At 39.0% G+C, this 18030-nt stretch overlaps 1 protein-coding gene across 1 annotated transcript; it reads left to right on the top strand.

Moving 5' to 3' along the window:
• The first annotated feature begins 5975 nt into the window (after positions 1–5975).
• Positions 5976–17329, top strand: orc4 (origin recognition complex, subunit 4). Its single transcript, XM_062996901.1, has 14 exons — positions 5976–6040; positions 6140–6200; positions 7221–7297; positions 7378–7468; positions 8772–8847; positions 8935–9020; positions 10226–10274; positions 10997–11148; positions 11364–11537; positions 12529–12615; positions 12712–12820; positions 13310–13405; positions 13550–13617; positions 16431–17329. The coding sequence occupies exons 2-14, from the start codon at positions 6144–6146 to the stop codon at positions 16611–16613; spliced, it is 1305 nt and encodes a 434-aa protein (XP_062852971.1). The 5' UTR covers positions 5976–6040; positions 6140–6143; the 3' UTR covers positions 16614–17329.
• The last annotated feature ends 701 nt before the right edge of the window (positions 17330–18030 follow it).

Here is an 18030-nt window from a genome sequence, read left to right on the forward strand (position 1 = left end):
TATAGTAATCAAATTAATGTAGGCAATAGTATAAAATAATTTTTCAAAATGTAGACGTTATATGACAGTGAGCTTCTAGCTTTGTAACTACTGTGGCCGAGAGGCTAAACCTTTAAAGCTAGCTCAGTCCCCCAACGTTATTAGATAACGTTATATCTAATAATAATTATAACAGACATTATATTTAAAAAGTACATCATGGTTTAGTAAACGACTAGATTACGCTTGGATTTTTTTAGGCAAAATAAAACGTTGTAATGTGCAGAATCTGACAAGACAAACAGACTGGACATGGCTAGAAAATGAAGTCGACACCGACAGTAGCTACAACAAATAAGCAAAAAAAACCTGCTGCTTAGCCCCGCTGGCTAACATTCATTATGCTAACAGCTAGCTCTGGGTGGCCTGACCTGTAAGAGAAAAAACACGAATATTAAACTCATCTAAAACAAGTGAGATTCGATCGTATACATACCTTTCTTTACTATTTCCTCCATATTTTCCATCACAACCCGAAGAAATAGCCAAGTTTTCCAGTCTCTGCTGCTTGATTTCAAACTAGGAGCCACAGAAATGTCTCAAACCAGAGGAAAAAGGGGTTAGCGCTAATGCTAACACTAACGCTAGCACAGTGCGCTAATGCTAGTGCAGCTGAGGGGGAGAAGCAGGCTTGAGGAGAGGACAGGATTTCACATTCCTCTCCCACAAATATCGTTTTATCCTATAACAGCCGTTCCACACATACGTCCAAATCCGTTTTAAGTTCCCGGTAGGTTCGCAGTGAAGGAAAAGTCCGTGTTTGGCTTACCGCAAATCGGCTCGGCCCCTTTAAAAATAAAAATAAAAAGCTTCCCCATCAACTGCCTTTTTGCTAAGCTGCTATCTATATGGCTGGGAGTCGATTCAATTGAGAATCGACTCTTCAATTTTAGTCGTCATGAATTAAGAGTCGGCGTTTAAAATTTGGTGTCGATTCCACCAAGAGAACTTGGCACCGTGGGTGGAGGAAATGCTGTCTATAGGAGTTTTTGCTCGCTCTAGCTGTGTGTTATGCAAAAATCACACCAAGAGCCAAATATTCAGTGCTAAGGTGGTTAAAAAAGAAGCAAAAACCTGCAGAAATATTTAGAATTAGAAGTTTATTTTTAGTTTACAAAAGACGTGAATTCAATAATTGCCTCTGGCCAGTGGTATAAAACTAGCATCTTATGGACACAAACGCAAAAAGAAATATTTGGGTCCTGCACAAAAACACTTAAAAAACTTACAATGTACCTGGACCAGTAGGTTTTAGAAATTTTGCTTCAAAGCATTGGAGTCAAGTGGCATATAATAATAATTACAACAACAATAATAATATAACAATAATAATAGTAATACTTGACTGCTCTAAATTGCCTCTAGGTGTAAGTATGTAAGTGAATGCATGACTGTGTATGAATTGACCTTCAATGAACTGGCACCTTGTGCTGTTTCTACCTGGTACCCAGTGTTTCTGGGTGTGATCTTGAACAAAATAAAGTTGATACTGAAATGAATAAATATATTAATATATGCCCACCACCCATATGTCAGTTGGTAGACCGGCTAATCTACTGCGTCTTTTTCACTGCATGATACTCTACTATATTGTATGTTGTTAAATCCACTATCCCATGTTAGTTGGTTGTTTCCAATGTTGGTGGTTTGCTAAGTGACTCATCTTGTACCTAAGTACCCATGCTAAATTTGGTTACCATTCTTAACCAGGGACTTGAAGCGGCCCATATGGGTGGGACGAGAAACAGTGCAGACCTAAATTGGTCTGAAGAATTGACAGTGCAATAAGATAATACAAGCTCCATATTCAAAACCCACCTCAATAAATGTTAATAAAGAGGCATCATAAAAAACATAACAACCCCTAAAACAAACCTAAAAGTGAAAAATATTGCTATCACAACAACCTAAGCTGGGCAAACTGTTGTTGCTACTGTTGTTGTTTACAGTCAGCATGGTGTATTTGAACTCTGAGTTTGGTGGACAAAGAATCAGAATCAGAATCAGAATACTTTATTAATCCAAGAGGGAAATTGCAGTTCTTACAGTAGCACCCACTTATGTAGAAAGAATAAACACTCTACTAGCTAAAAACTAAGAAGAAGAAAAAAAAGAAGACAATTTTAAAAATTCATCATAATTTCACCTTTAGCCTCGTACTATCACGAGTATGCTTGTACAACTGTAAACAAACAATAGTACATAAAGTAAACAGATAGTTCTGTATTTCGGTGGGTACCGTATTGTACTGTAGGTTCCTGGCAGTGGAAAAGGGGCTTTGGTTGCCATTTTATGTACATATCTTGTCCAGTGTGACTTTGCATATAGTGTTCCATTAATAGACTTTAGGCTCACCAAGACCCTGACAAAATAATTTGGTTTATGAATATTAATAAATGGATTAGCACAATTTTTTTGTTGTTTTTGGCTGGGGCAGAAGCTGTTTTTTAATGAACCTGACAATCTGCATCACTTAAAAACAGCTATGGTAAAGTTTATAAAGGTATCAAGATAACTTTTCATTCATGACATGAATCAAAACAAATAATATGCATAATAATATAACAATGTCACAACCTTTCCCGTTCTTAAATCGTGGGAAAATTGTGTGGAAACGACTTTTGAAATCGACTCACACAGGGAATTAAAATGAGAGTCGACTCCAAAATCTCTGGAATCGAGCAGCTCTGACTAAACTGAGCTCTGAAAGGAAAGCCGGAGCTTAAGCCTCGCGCGCGCCCCCGTGAGGAGCCTCGGGGAGAAGTTTCTGGACCATAATGCACCGGGGGACAGGACGAAGGGTTCACGCAGGACACAAGTGCACTTAAAAGTGTAAAACAGGATGTCTATAATGTACATTTTTATTTTTAATTCTACATGTAGTTGCAAATAGATTTTCATGTAAAGAAAACAAAGATAGATAGCTAATTAAAGAAATATTTCTTCATTTAATCCTTTGTAGCAATTTTGGGATATTTCTTAGTACTAAGTAAAGAACAGACCGACAATCAATTTATATATTAGCACAAGCTATTACAGCACAAGCACCCTTTTCTACAGGTAATACGATATTGTAATACATCATAATAAAATTGCCATTATTGCTTATCAACCCACTGTCACCTCACAGCAAGAAGGTCCTGGGTTCGATCCCCAGGTGGTTCGGCCCGGGTCCTTTCTGTGTGGAGTTTGCATGTTCTTTCCGTGTCTGCGTGGGTTTCCTCCAGGTGCTCCGGTTTCCTCCCACAGTCCAAAGACATGCAAGTGAGGTGAATTGGAGATACTAAATTGTCCATGACTGTGTTCGATATAACCTTGTGTGAACTGATGAACCTTGTGTAATGAGTAACTATCGTTCCTGTCATGAATGTAACCAAAGCGTAAAACATGACATTAAAATCCTAATAAACAAACAAACAAACTTATCAACCCACACTTAATCACCCATAATAAAGAATGAAAAACACTTTTTTGCTGCTCAGGTGGCGCAGCTGGTAAAAACACACGCTGTTCACCAGAGCTGAGATCTCGAATACCTCGTATCGAATCTCGGCTCTGCCTGCCAGCTGAGGCTGAGCGGCCACGTGAACAACTATTAGCCTGTTGTTCAGATAGGGACAGGATTAAGCCGAATGGGGACTCTCTCTCAGACTAGTGCGATTACGACCTCTGCTGGCTGGTTGGTGGCACCTGCACGGAGATGGGAAAGGAGTGCAGCAGAGGGTGTGGCTCTCTGTACCCAGCGCTGTACTGCACTGCACTCGTCAAGTGTAGGTGATAAGATGTTCGATTGCTGTGCAAGTGTCGGAGGGGGCGGGTGCTGGAGCCTATCCCAGCTTTTCAGTGGGCGCAAGGCACACAGTAACACCCTGGACAGGACGCCAGTCCATCGCAGGCAGACACACACACACACACACACACACACATTCACTTATAGGGCAATTCAGTGTCTCCAATTAACCTGACTGCATGTTTTTGGACTGTGGGAGGAAACCGGAGCTCCCGGAGGAAACGCACACAGACACAGGGAGAACATGCAAACTCTGCACAGAAAGGACCCGAACCGCCACGCCTGGGGATCGAACCCAGGACCTTCTTGCTGTGAGTGCTAGACTACTAGTGTAGACTACTATACCCTACCTCATATGTTTATATATACAGTATGTTAATATTTGCACTTTACCTTGCCTTGTTGTTATAAAGTATTTTTTATAATATTTCCCTTATGGATTAAGTGTTACCTTCACTTATTCATTTAACCATTTTCACCAACTGCTTCATCAACTGGGTCACAGAAGATTCAACACCACCCAGAAATACTCAGCCCAAGGCAGAAATATGCCCTAAACAGATGCTTTTCATTGCAGGTCAAGTCAAACCTACTCATTCAAACCTACTCTCTCCTAAAAAGAATTTTTAAATGCCAATTCACCAACTGCATGTTTTTTGGAGGTGGGAGTGGAAGGGCGAACATCTTGAGAAAACCTATGCAGACACATGGAGAACATGTTGTCTACTAGTATGTTGTCTACTTTTATGACTAGAATAAAGATCAGAGCAGCAGGGGTGGGGTGGATTCATGGTTTGAATTACAGGGGGGGATTGGGGGGTCTGCCCTTTCTAATTAATACTTGGACACCCCACTTCAGGAAAAAGTTAGAAACTAGCTGATGTTAGCAATTGTCAGTATGCAGTTGACACAATCTAATTTAGAATTACAATGTGTAATTTGCATTCTGGGTGGATTTCTGTCTTGCGCAAAATAGTTCCTGGTAGCACCAGACTCACAGCGACCATGACCAAGAAAAAGATGTCAGAGTCATTCTATAATTTGGGGTACATTCCATGTCCAATGATAATAATTATATTTATATTTATTTTTAAACTATTTTCTTTAAAAATGTCCTATTTTACCTATTAATGGAAAACATGTTGTAATATCACAAAAACATTATGTGCATCCTATGCTTCATTTAGCTTGAAATTTGTCATTGTGTCCATTTTTTAAGTTGAGGGTGCCTTGGTTTCAAAATAATGAATAAAATCATTAAGGGCAACAACATCTATTTTTTATTTATTTCAAAAGTTTAAATACTAAAGAAAAATACTATTTTTTTTAAATTGAGTTCCTCTTTAAAATAATTTAAATATCTTTATTTATTAATGTCCGCAAAAGTTCTGTCAACTATGTTACTAACAGAACTCCACTCAGCAAGTCAAAAATGGTTTGTTCTAAAACTATGTGACCAGCATTACATGATATCATTTTTCTCTGTGGAGGGTATTGAACAAACTGTGGTGAATGTCCTCTTATTTTTTTTAATTTTTTTTATCTATAATAGAACATTGTCAATGAGTATATTAATTGACCGTCAACTATGTTACATACATTGTTATGGTTACAATTTTTTTTATAATTTTAATTCAAATGTATGTTCAAATTAGGCATTATTCTGTTCAAGAAATGACATGTGGTCAGCCAGGCAAGTCCTACCACTGAAGTTATGGGTCAAAATAGGGAAATTGTCAACTATGTTACCTGTCAACTAAGTTACCTAGTAGTCTACATCTACTGTCCCTTTAAAATAAAAAAAATAAAAAATTAATGTTTAAGCTTTGCAAATAGTGGATATGTTACACTAAAGGAATATATTAACTTGAACCACTGATTGTTCTATTGAGAGAGAACATTGTTTATGTACTTTTTTGGTGATGTGAAATGTACCCCAAATTATAGAATGACCCGTCAGTGAAAATGAGTGAACATACAGTACAGTACTATACTACTGAACATTTCAGTCACTCCGGCCCAGTGAGTGGCAGTAAAGCAGCTTTTACTTCAGTTTTACCCGCCTTGAAGTCAGGAAAAGAAGCTTAACTTGCACGTTTTATTTTTGTTGTACTTTTGCTAATGTAAAGTCTGTAAATATAGTGCAGGTTAACACGTACTGGTTGGAATAACCCAGCTGCTGGTGTAACACAGCGTGCTAAAATCAGCTTTGTAAGTGATTTGCAACGAATAAAAGCAGTTAGCAACAACATTGTTGAGGTTTTGTGATGGAGTAAGCTGTATAAACTGTGTGCTTTTCTCTGTTCACAGTATCATGAGTAAGCGTAAGTCAAGAGAACAACACTTTACTGTGGGAGAATGTGTTTCCCAGGTCAGTTCTGATTCTTTATATACTGTATTATTCAAAAGTTTACATTTACCTGTGAGTGGTAAGGTAACGTATGCCATGGTAGGCTTGGGATTTCAAGGATTTCTGTGACTGTTCTTTTTATGTGATTGAATGATTGGAACACATACATAAAAAAAGCTCAAAACTTGCTTCATAAATGTGGTGTGGAAATGCTATAATATTATACACCTTTGTGACATCCTCTAATTCTTATTAGTGATTATGATTGACAACAGTTGGTGACTTCTATGTGCCTATATAAATAGTTTGGCTACACCAAATATTAGTCATGATTTAGGGTGGTATTTTTCAAGAGATGTAAAATCTGCTTTGACTGTGACATATTACAGCAGTTTCTAATTCGTGGCAGACCCATTTTGGTAGTTTCTGAATTACAGATGTGATTTGTGTTCTATTTATTCATGCATTTTCTCCCTTTTTCTCCCAATTGAACATAGTCAATTTGTCTTCCCCTGTTGTGGATCCCCGATTGTGTTTGAGCAGGGTTTATTGCTGCTCACACCCCCTCCGAGGCGTGCGCAGTCCTAGCAGACCCCTTCTTTTACGCCCGTGCTTCGGTGGATTCGCACATGAGGCTCCTCCACTTTCTGCACAGGCGCCTCGGTGTGCTAACCAGGGTCTTTGCACAGCATTTGAACACCCCACCCACTTAGTCCGGTCATTTCCCCACACAGCAGACACTGTGGCCAATTTTGTCTGCTGCAGGCACTGCCCGCTAGATGGTGCCCAGCCGACCGGTAGCAGAGCCGAGATTCGAACCGTGGTGTTCGACATTTTTTTTCATCATATGTGGGTTTTCTACCTGACCTTTTTTTCTTTTTAACCAAGAAAATGTTTAAGCAATTCGATTAAAGAAATGTGTAAGATATTATTGAGAGACCTTAACTGTTTAAATGTTTTGTAGAAACGTCTTTATTAATAAATCCTGCATTGCTATTGATAAGTGTCACTTTAAAACACACTTCTTTTATACTACTGCAGGTCCAAGGAATACTGAGGAAGCGGTTTTGTCACCAACAGCTTCCAGAGAAACCACTGGGTTTGGAATCGCAGTACAAGTAGGTCTCACAGACACTTGGTTTGCTACAGACCTGAGCAGAACAATGAGTGTGAGAGCCATAAAAGTGTTTGTGTTTAGGCACCTGCTGGAATTGTTGAGGAGGACAGCGGTTCATGGTGAGAGTAACTCTGTGCTCATCGTGGGTCCACGTGGAGCTGGAAAAACTATGGTATGACTGTGTTTTGACTTCAAGTGCAGCCTAGTGTGATTATGAATAAATTTATGTTATTAAAGTTTAAAAATAAATATAAAACAGTAAAGAGACTAGAAAGTGAGTATGTAGAAAACAGATTTTTTAATAACAGATTAGCTAATAGATAATGTTTTTAAAATATTATTCATGAGCAGTGATAAGCTTGCATCTTTAAATATCTGATAACAGAATTAAAAGCATTTTGTTAATGCAAATACTTTTAATAGCACCATTATATTGGCAATATAATGTAATCATTACTTCATTCTGAACAACACTGTGAATGTAGAAGGTTTATATATTGCACATTAGGTAATGGGGCAAAAATAGTTGCAAAATAGTCATCATATGTACTTGATTTGTGGAACTGTTCCCTACTGTTCACTGCTGTGGGATTGCAAACAGCTAATCACATGTCACACTACCCGTCAAAGAAATGTGATTACTAAGTGATCAGATGCACTTTTGGCAGCCCCAGAACTAACATTATAGGGCATTGCTTAACCTAAGGTGTTTTTAGGTTAAGGGCTGTTGGTCCACACCTTAAAGCTATAGCCCAATTATTTTTGTATATTAATGTCTGAATGTGACCAGCAAGATCTGCTTTATTCTGATTTTGTCTAAATTGATGTGAGTGAATTATTAATACTCAGTGATTGGGTACTGTCTTGCCTTTGATCTAGTTATTACAGGATAGGCTCTGGATCTAACCTAAACTTTATTATCAATGCTATTATTATTATTATTATTACTGTTATTATTTAAGTATTCAGAGTGAAGGTAGGCTGTAAAACCATATAAGTGATATTCACACCAACTCTTACCAGACATGATTTTGACTTATTGACTTAACAGATATAGTAAAGATGAAATTAGTGAATAAATTAGCTTACACCCAATTCAAAGATTTGACTATATGTAATTTGTGTTGCATATTTGCAACAAAAACTGAGGGCAAGTCAAACAAGTGACAGTAGCAATTAAAAATGTACCCTAACTGATTATTGGCAGTTGCAGTTACACAGTATTGAAATTGAGAAGCTACAGCACAGTCAAAACATTTCTGTAATAAAGAGGCAATCGATTTCTATGGAAAATCTGTTGGTATTGATGTAACATAAAATTTTATAATTCACATGGATGTGTTGGGTATTGTATGGTCTGAAACAAGTATAATAAGAATGAATAATAGCTATTTAACATTCAGTAGATCACAAGACTCAAGATCGCTCTGTGCATATGTATAATGTTGCTATTTCCTTTTCCCTTGCATATATAGCTGCTACGTTTAGCTCTTAGAGAGCTGCTGGAGCTATCAGAGGTGAAGAAGAATGTTTTACAGGTCCACCTGAGTGGTCAGTGATGTTGGTTTTGTTTTAGTTTATAAGCTCTGTCTAGACATTGCTTGTCTTGCTCTGTTAACTTTTATGTGTTTTGTTTAGGTCTGCTGCAGACGGATGATCGAATCGCTTTAAAAGAGATTACACGCCAACTTCAGCTGGAAAATGTCGTGGGAGATAGAGTTTTTGTGAGTGTTTCAGGGCTAGGAATGCAAATTATTTTTTAATTGAGCGAATGTGATGGTGTAGAACAGTAATGTGAATATGAATACCATGATTGAAGCAGTTTGAGATTCAAAATGTGTATTTAACACTGAAGGTCAGCAGCTAGGTGACCCTTACAGACTAGATCTAATTAAATATTCTAAATTAACTAATAAAGATGTAGATGGTATCCTAGATGTCTTTTAATTTATACTGGGGTATAAATACATGATATAAACAGAGGTATATGGACACTTGATCATTAGCTGATTGGACCTTCCAGTCCAAAACCATGGACATGGAGCATCCACTCGTTTAGGAAAACTTTCATTAAGATTTTGTAGTGTTTTTGTGGTAATGTGTGCCTACTTGGTCAAAAGAGCATTTGTAAGGTCAGGTGCTGCATTAACATTCCAACTGATCCTGAGTGTTTAACAGGGATGAGGTGGGCTCAGTGCAGGCCAAACTCATGTTTTTTTATGGACCTCACTTTGTACACAATCATACGGGCGGCACGGTGGCTAAGTGGGTAGCACTGTCGCCTCACAGCAAGAGGGTCCTGGGTTCGATCACCAGGTGGGGCAGTCCGGGTCTTTTCTGTGTGGAGTTTGTATGGGTTTACTCTGGGTGCTCCGGTTTCCTCCCACAGTCCAAAGACATGCAAGTGAGGTGAATTGGAGACACTAAATTGTCCATGACTGTGTTCGATATAACCTTGTGAACTGATGAACCTTGTGTAATGAGTAACTACCGTTCCTGTCATGAATGTAACCAAAGTGTGAAACATGATGTTAAAATCCTAATAAACAAACAACAGTACACAATCATACAGTCATGCTGAAAAAGGACCTTTTTCAAATCGCTGCTACACAATTGAAAACAGTTGTATAATTGATTTTTTCACCTGTTAGCAATGGTTGATCACCTGAACTTGGCTATGTAGTGTATAAATAAAGCTTGTTGAGAATGTATGGCTATAAGACATGTGCGTATGTTTATAGCTCTGAGCCAAGCCACAATAGACTTTCATACATGATTACAAACATACAAACAAAATTTGCATGTGTGCTAATGATCGGGGGGCTAGCATAGTTTACTGCTGCACCACCTAAGTGCCCTTGTTAGAACAACTAATGGAGGAAAAAATTATAGTGCCTTGTGAGTACAAATGATGTGTTTTGTTTTGCAGGGAAGCTTTGCTGAGAATTTGGTCTTTCTGTTAGAGGCTCTTAAAAAAGGTTAGTATTCTGTGTTGTTTTCTTTTTTTTTTCATAAGCTCTATATCTAGAGAGGAAAACAGTGCTGCTGTGCATTTGCAGTGAGAAGATAAGCCTCGAATGTTGAATATTTACATCATTCATTGAAGTCTTGTAAAGACATAAGAATACACTTTGCAGCATGGTTCCAATATAGTGCAATATCTAGACAGCTTAGCTGGAGTTTTATCATGCAAACTCCACACAGAAAGGACTCGGATTGGTCTCGCTCCACATGGGAATCAAACCCAGGACCGTCTTGCTGTGAGGCAACAATGCTACCCAATGAACCTATTTAAGCTCTGATTGGTAAAACATACAAAAATACATGGGCCAAAATAATGGAATATATTTATGTTTAGTCAGTATCTTAACAGAACACTCACTGTAAGACACTAGTAAAGGCTAGGACCCATTTAGACAAGTCCTAAATGGTTTGTAGGGAAACACTGGTGCATTTTTCAACCCTGTCAGTGACTTTCAATTTCAACCATTATTTTACTTTTCTGAGTATTTTAAGGTTTTCTGTCACTTTAAAATGTCACATATTAATGTGCTATATCAAAACTCTTATAACGAGCATTCTTACTCCCCTGTGCTGTCCTGTGAATTTTTATATTTATTTATTTATGTTTTACCTCATCAGACTGCTTTTTCTGCAGTGTGTTCATAAACTTGTGTCCACCATATCCATCTTTGTGTAGGTGATAAGAGCAGCAGTCGTCCGGTGTTCTTCATCCTAGAAGAATTTGATCTGTTTGCACATCATAAAAACCAGACCCTCCTCTATAACTTGCTGGATGTTTCCCAGTCAGCTCAGGCTCCTGTAGCTGTGGTTGGACTTACCTGCAGACTGGTACGTTCACACGCCGACAAAATGTTTAAAGCCACATGCTGCTTTTTTAATAGAAAGCTCTGTCACATGTAGATGACTACATTGCTCTTTATGTTTTCATCTGGCACTTGTGTAATTGCTCTGATCAGACAGCAGGAATCAGTGCTGCAGCCGCAATGAGGTAACTTCATTGCGGATATTTAACTAACTTAACTTGTGTTCATGTGTGTTTACAGGATGTGCTGGAGCTCTTGGAGAAGCGGGTAAAGTCTCGCTTTTCTCACAGACAGATTCACCTTCTGAATTCTTTACGTTTCTCTCAGTATCAAGAAGCATTCTGTACTGAGCTTACATTGTCAGATGACTTTCCTGACAGCAAGTTTTCTCAAGAGTGGAACCACAACATTAAGGTATGAAAACATAATATAAAAAGGTTTATTTTAGTCCAAACTTTTTTTTTTTTTTTACATGTAAAGCATTGCTGTTATTATTAAATAGGTGATTCTTGTGATGTCTTTCAGTCTTAGTGAAGGAGGCATAGGCTCTAAATCCATCTATCCCAGTAAAGGGGCACAGACTCTTTCTGTCCCAGTAAAGGGAGACACAGGCTCTGTCCGTCCCAGTGGAGGAAGCACAGGCTCTGTCCCTCCTAGTAAAGGGGGCACAGGCTCTGCCCTTCCCAGTGAAGGGGGCACAGGCTCTGTCTGTCCGAGTGAAGCAGGCACAGGCTCTTAGTCAGTCAGTTTTAGTAAAGGCACAGGCTCAGTCTCAGTGAAGGAGGCAAAGGCTCTGAGTCGCTCTATCCCATTGAACAGTGCATAGGCCCTGTTAGTCCAAGTGAGGGGGGCACAGGATTTGTCTGTGCCAGTGAGGAGGGCACAGGCTCTGTCTGTGCCAGTGAGGAGGGCACAGGCTCTGTCTGTCCCAGTGAAGCAGGCACAGGCTCTTAGTCTGTCAGTTCTAGTAAAGAAGGCACAGGCTCTGTCAGTCCCAGTGAAGGAGGAAAAACAGGCTCTGTCTGTCCCAGTGAAGGAGGTGCATAGCAATATAGTCTGCACTCCAGCACTTTCCATGAAGCTTCAATGATATTTAAATGTAGTAATATGGGAGACAATGGGATTGCAATTCATCAAAGCAGCTCTAACGTATTATTTTACATCGTAGGCAGCAATGTATATATTTCTTATGCATTAAACAATTCATCAGTTGTTGACAGACAATGCATTGTCTCTGAAAGAAATACACATTTGGTTTCATGTGAAAATATATTGTGAGAAAGCAAATATCTGGTCTCGATTATTTGTAATGTTGAGACTAATTCATGGAAAATAGGGATTAAAATATGTTTTATGAAGCACATCTTTAGCAAATGCCGCTCTGTCTTTTTCTCTCTCATTTTAGAAACTGTGTGAGGAGAAGTCTGTGGTGGAGATCTTACAGAAACATTTTAACTCCTCCACAGATTTTCGCTCGCTGCACTCACTGCTGGTGAGAACAGTTCTACAGATACATCACCATCCTTGAGTTATTGCTGTTTAGTTTATAATGTGCCTGATTTAACTGTGTTTGTGGGGGTCTTTCCAGCTGCTGGCAGTAAGTCGTATATCGGTGTCAAACCCGAGTCTTAAAGCTTCAGACCTGTTGGAGGCCAGTCGGATGAGTTCTGCTGACTCGAAAGGCAACATCCTTCATGGTGAGTGTGCAAGGTGTACAAACTTTTCTCCAGGGTTTACTACACAAGCTACTTGTGATTTTGCTCGTAACATGTCATTACAGTCTACCCATAAAAGCAACTTACAAGTTCTTGCAGGACATTTATATACAGTATGTCTAAAGTATGTGGACACCTAATCAAGATCATACTGGACATACTGTGTCAAAACTATTGCCATTAATACGTCTAGTCTTTATGGGAATTAGTCAGTTCAGTCAAAAGAGCATGTGTGAGGTCAGGCACCGAATGATGATTGCCATCTAGTGGCCACATCTAAACATTACATTAGAGTGAGTTACTCTGCTTAGTCATCCAAAAGATTTATTCTCTTCATGCAGCTTTAAATATTAAGGATAAAAAGGATAATAATAGAAATATAACTATAAACTATAATCTCTTCAATTAGCTGCTTTCAAACTAATTGAACCCCCTGGAAAGATGTACATTGCAGTTTTTTCTTTTTTTCAGGCTTATCTATCCTGGAGTTGTGTTTGATTATTGCCATGAAGCATCTGAATGATATCTATGAGGGCGAGCCCTTTAACTTCCAAATGGTGCATAATGGTAAGAGTCAATCTCACCCTCACCCTTCTCATAAAGCATGTAAATTCATTTCTGATTGTATGCCGATTGTATTTTTGCCATTAAAATATCTTCTGCTCTGTATTTAAGTGTCAGGGACAATATTCTGTTTTTATTTCATTTCAGAGTTTAAGAAATTCCTCCAAAGAAAATCTCACTCCATCCATAACTTTGAGAAGCCGGTTGTGTTTAAGGTGAGACTGCATGCTTTAATTCAGGGCTTTATCTTTCAGAGTTTCAGAGTTTTATCTTTCCTTGCTTTACACCGATCAGCCATAACATTAAAACCACCTCCTTGTTTCTACACTCACTGTCCATTTTATCAGCTCCATTTACCATATAGAAGCACTTTGTAGTTCTACAATTACTGACTGTAGTCCATCTGTTTCTCTGCATGCTTTGTTAGCCCCCTTTTATGCTGTTCTTCAATGGTCAGGACCCCCACAGGACATTTGGGTGGTGAATCATTCTCAGCACTGCAGAGACACTGACATGGTGGTGGTGGTGTGTTAGTGTGTGTTGTACTTGTATGAGTCCCTGCTGGACTGAGAATAGTCCACTAACCAAAAACATACCCAGCCAACAGCGCCCCGTGGGCAGCGTCCTGTGACCACTGATGAAGATCTCAAAGATGACCAACATCAAACAGCAGCAATAGATGACCGATCGTCTCTGACATCTACAAGGTGGACCAGCTAGGTAGGAGGGTCTATTAGAGTGGACAGTGAGTGGACACGGTATTTAAATACTCCAGCAGTGCTGCTGTGTCTTATCCACTCATACCAGCACAACACACACTAACACACCACCACCATGTCATTGTCACTGCAGTGCTGAGAATGATCCACCACCCAAATAATACCTACTCTGTAGTGGTCCTGTGGGGGTCCTGACCATTAAAGAACAGCATGAAACAGGCTAACAAAGTATGTAGAGAAACAGATGGACTACAGTCAGTAATTGTAGAACTACAAAGTGCTTCTATATGGTAAGTGGAGCTGATAAAATGGACAGTGAGTGTAGAAACAAGGAGGTGGTTTTAATGTTATGGCGGTGTATGTGCACCTGTTCCAGCTTACAAAGGGCTTAGCCATTGGCTCACAGGCTAATTGAGATGAGCTAGGAGAAGTATGAAACTCTGCAGGGTGTTGGGCTTTCAGGACTGGTGTTGGTCTGACTAACCAAAGTACCTTGAGGACACTGAGTCCACCATGTTTGGATTTGTGAGCAAAAAAATCTTGTTAACGTGCTTATGGAAGCATGTCCATGATTAAGATAAGCTATATGTGAACAAGGCAGCCAGCTTTTTCAGTGTTTCTAAAACTTTAGCAAGGACTTGTATTACATTTTGTGAAATGTTCTGTGTGTGATTAATATTTAATCACACATGGGGCAATTTACACTCTCTCAATTAAATACATCTAATAGCTAATGTAATTTTTAACACAGACTAAAAAGAGAAAAAGCGTCAGACTCTACGTTCCACTTTACGGAGCTTTATTACCATCTAGTGGCCAAATCTAAACATTACATCAGAGTCATCTGAATAATAATAATAATAATAATAATAATAATAGAAATATAACTAAATTCAGTTTTTGCTTCTTTAAAACTTATCTTGTTTATCCTTAAAATAACAGATACATCGAACTGTCTGGAAATTCATGAGGATGGGATCTAAATAAGGCAAAATTTGCAGTTTGTTTTCTGTTGTTGCTGCAAAATGAGTAATCTGGCTGTTTGTTAAATTTGCCTCTTAAATAATTAAAAAACACACTTTCACAGTTCTCTTTGTGTAATACACTGACCAGGCATAACATTATGAGCACTGATAGGTGAAGTGAATAACCTGTTAGTGGGTGGGATATATTAGGCGAAGTGAACATTCTATCCTATAAGTTGATGTGTTAGAAGCAGGAAAAATAGGCAGCGTAAGGATTTGAGTGAGTTTGACAAGGGCCAAATTGTGATGGCTAGAGGACTGGGTCAGAGCATCTCCAAAACTGCAGCTCTTGTGGGGTGTTCCCGGTCTGCAGTGGTCAGTATCTATAAAAAGTGGTCCGAGGAAGGAACAGTGGTAAACCGGCGACAGGGTCATGGGCGGCCAAGGCTCACTGATGCACGTGGGGGACGAAGGCTGACCCGTGTGGTCCGATCCAACAGACGAGCTACTGTAGCTCAAATTGGTGAAGAAGTTAATGCTGGTTCTGATAGAAAGGTGTCAGAATACACAGTGCATCACAGTTTGTTGCGTATGGGGGAGCAAAAGGGGGACCAACACAATATTAGGAAGGTGGTCATAATGTTATGCCTCATCAGATATTTTTTCAGGTGTTCAGTTACACTAAATTGCCAAAAGTATTCAGCCATCCCATTTCAATAACAAATGACCTATATTTTTTTCAACTACAACTGCAGCCACTCTTCTGAGAAGACTTTGAAGTCTGTCTTTTGGAATTTCTGTCCATTCCAAAAAGTATTTGTATGGCTGGGTACTGATGTTGGTCAAGATGTTCCAGTTCATTCCAAAGCTGCTCAGTGGGGCTGAGGTCAGGGCTCTGTGCAGACCACTGAAGTTTCTTTAAATCGGGCTTTTCTTCATATCTTTATAAACCTTGCTTTGTGCACAGGGGCACAGTGATGTGGGAACAGGAAATGACTCATTTAAAAGAGCATTTGTGAGGTCGAGCGCTGAAGTGAAAAGAGAGGTCCTGGCTTGAGATCATTGTTCCAGTTTATTCCAGTTCAGGGCTATGTGCAGACCACTGTAGTTCCCTCAGACCACTCATTTTATGTACAAGTGCACTCATGCTCAAACAGGAAATGTCCTTCCCCAAACTGTTGCCAAAATATTGGAAGCATTTTTATTTTAGGTATTTTATTTTATACACCTATTAGAAATAGGTATGGCTGAATTATCTGAAATTAATACAAAGAATGGGTGTCCATATACTTTTGCACATACGGTGTACATACACATACTATAAAACAACTGTGTGTGTTGTAGGCATTCGAGCATCTGCTGCAGCTGGAGTTGATTCGGCCAGTGGACGGAGGGGTGTGTAAGGTACAGAGAGAGTACCAGCTCATGCGCCTTATGCTGGATCATACGCAAGTGATGGAGGCACTGCAGAGATACCCACAGTGCCCCACTGATGTCAAACAGTGGGCAGTGTCTGCCTTTGGTTAATACATGCTGTATGTTTTAATAATGGGTGAAAACCTCTGAACAGCACACAGTTTGATGTGGTTACAATTCTGAGTGCCATGATGCAGTTTTTAAGATTCTACAATCTGAACTCTATTCTGCACACAGTATTATAGGCAAAACTATATTACATTTCTATTAAGACATTCTTTATATTATCCAGTGAAAGAAACACTTCCAATAATATGTAAAGTGCAGCATTTTAGGTAAAACTGCATAAGTATTACTGTGAAGTAAAAAAATTAAAGAAATACAGTCTAAAACTATTTGATTTGAGATAAAAACCGTGTTAATGTAAAAGTTTTTGTCTATAGTTTTGAATTACACAGTTTAATAAAATCAGTCTTTGGAGTATGCCTGTGGGAATTTGTGCCCATTCAGTCAAAAGAGCATTTGCATGGCTGGGCACTGATGTTGGTCAAGAAAGCCTCAATTGATGCTCCAGTTCATTCCAAAGCTATTCAGTTGGGCTGAGGTCAGGACTCTTCATGTCTTTATAATGCTGAAACAGGAAAGGGCCTTCCCCTAATTTTGTAAAATTAATGCACTTAAGATCATTTATATATCATCATTTATTCATAGATAATAAATAAATGATGTTTTTCTTTATGTACTTGTATATTCCTTAGCATAATGACTGTAACTTTATGCACAAACCTCATTGCTGGATGAGTCGGGACATTTTGTAAAATGTAATAAATATAATGTGATTTTTTAATTCTTTTGTACCTTTATTTAACTGACAAGTTCAAAGATGGCTAGGTGGGTAGCACTGTCGCCTCACAGCAAGAAGGTCCTGGGTTCGATCCCCAGATGGGGTGGTATGGGTCCTTTCTGTGTTAAGTCTGCATGTTCCTCCCGTGTCCGCGTGGGTTTCCTCCGGATGCTCCGGTTTCCTCCCACAGTCCAAAGACATGCAAATGAGGTGAATTGGAGACACTAAATTGTTCAGGACTGTGTTTGATATAACCTTGTGACCTGATGAACCTTGTGTAATGAGTAACTACCGTTCCTGTCATGAATGTAACCAAAGTGTAAAACATGACATTAAAATCCTAATAAACAAACAAACAAGTTCAAAGAATAAAACTTCCAACAGCTTATAAGCAAATTTACATTTTGATGCCTGTAACGCAAAAACATTTGGATAGAGGCGTCTTTACCAGTGTGTTCCATCACATTTCCTATTAATGACCCTTTTTAATGGTTTGGTAATGAGAACACTAATTGTTGCAGTTTTGCAAGTAAAATATTTGACCATTCTTGCTGTATACAAGACCTAAGCTCCTCAGCAGTCTGTGGTGACCATAAACTTTCAGAGCAAGGCATCAGGCAGGCCAGTCAGGCACACACACTCTGCGTCTATGAAGCCACACTGTTGTAGCACATGCAAAATGAG

The sequence above is a fragment of the Trichomycterus rosablanca genome, chromosome 6, assembly GCF_030014385.1.
Source record: "Trichomycterus rosablanca isolate fTriRos1 chromosome 6, fTriRos1.hap1, whole genome shotgun sequence".
Classification (NCBI taxonomy): Eukaryota; Metazoa; Chordata; class Actinopteri; order Siluriformes; family Trichomycteridae; genus Trichomycterus; species Trichomycterus rosablanca.

Bases quoted from the DNA above. Each gene is read 5' to 3' on its own strand.
- orc4 (XM_062996901.1), top strand. From the start codon at position 6,144: ATGAGTAAGCGTAAGTCAAGAGAACAACACTTTACTGTGGGAGAATGT. The intron at 8,848-8,934 runs GTCAGTGATGTT...TGTTTTGTTTAG, and splicing joins TTTACAGGTCCACCTGAGTG to GTCTGCTGCAGACGGATGAT. The intron at 13,618-16,430 runs GTGAGACTGCAT...TGTGTGTTGTAG, and splicing joins AGAAGCCGGTTGTGTTTAAG to GCATTCGAGCATCTGCTGCA.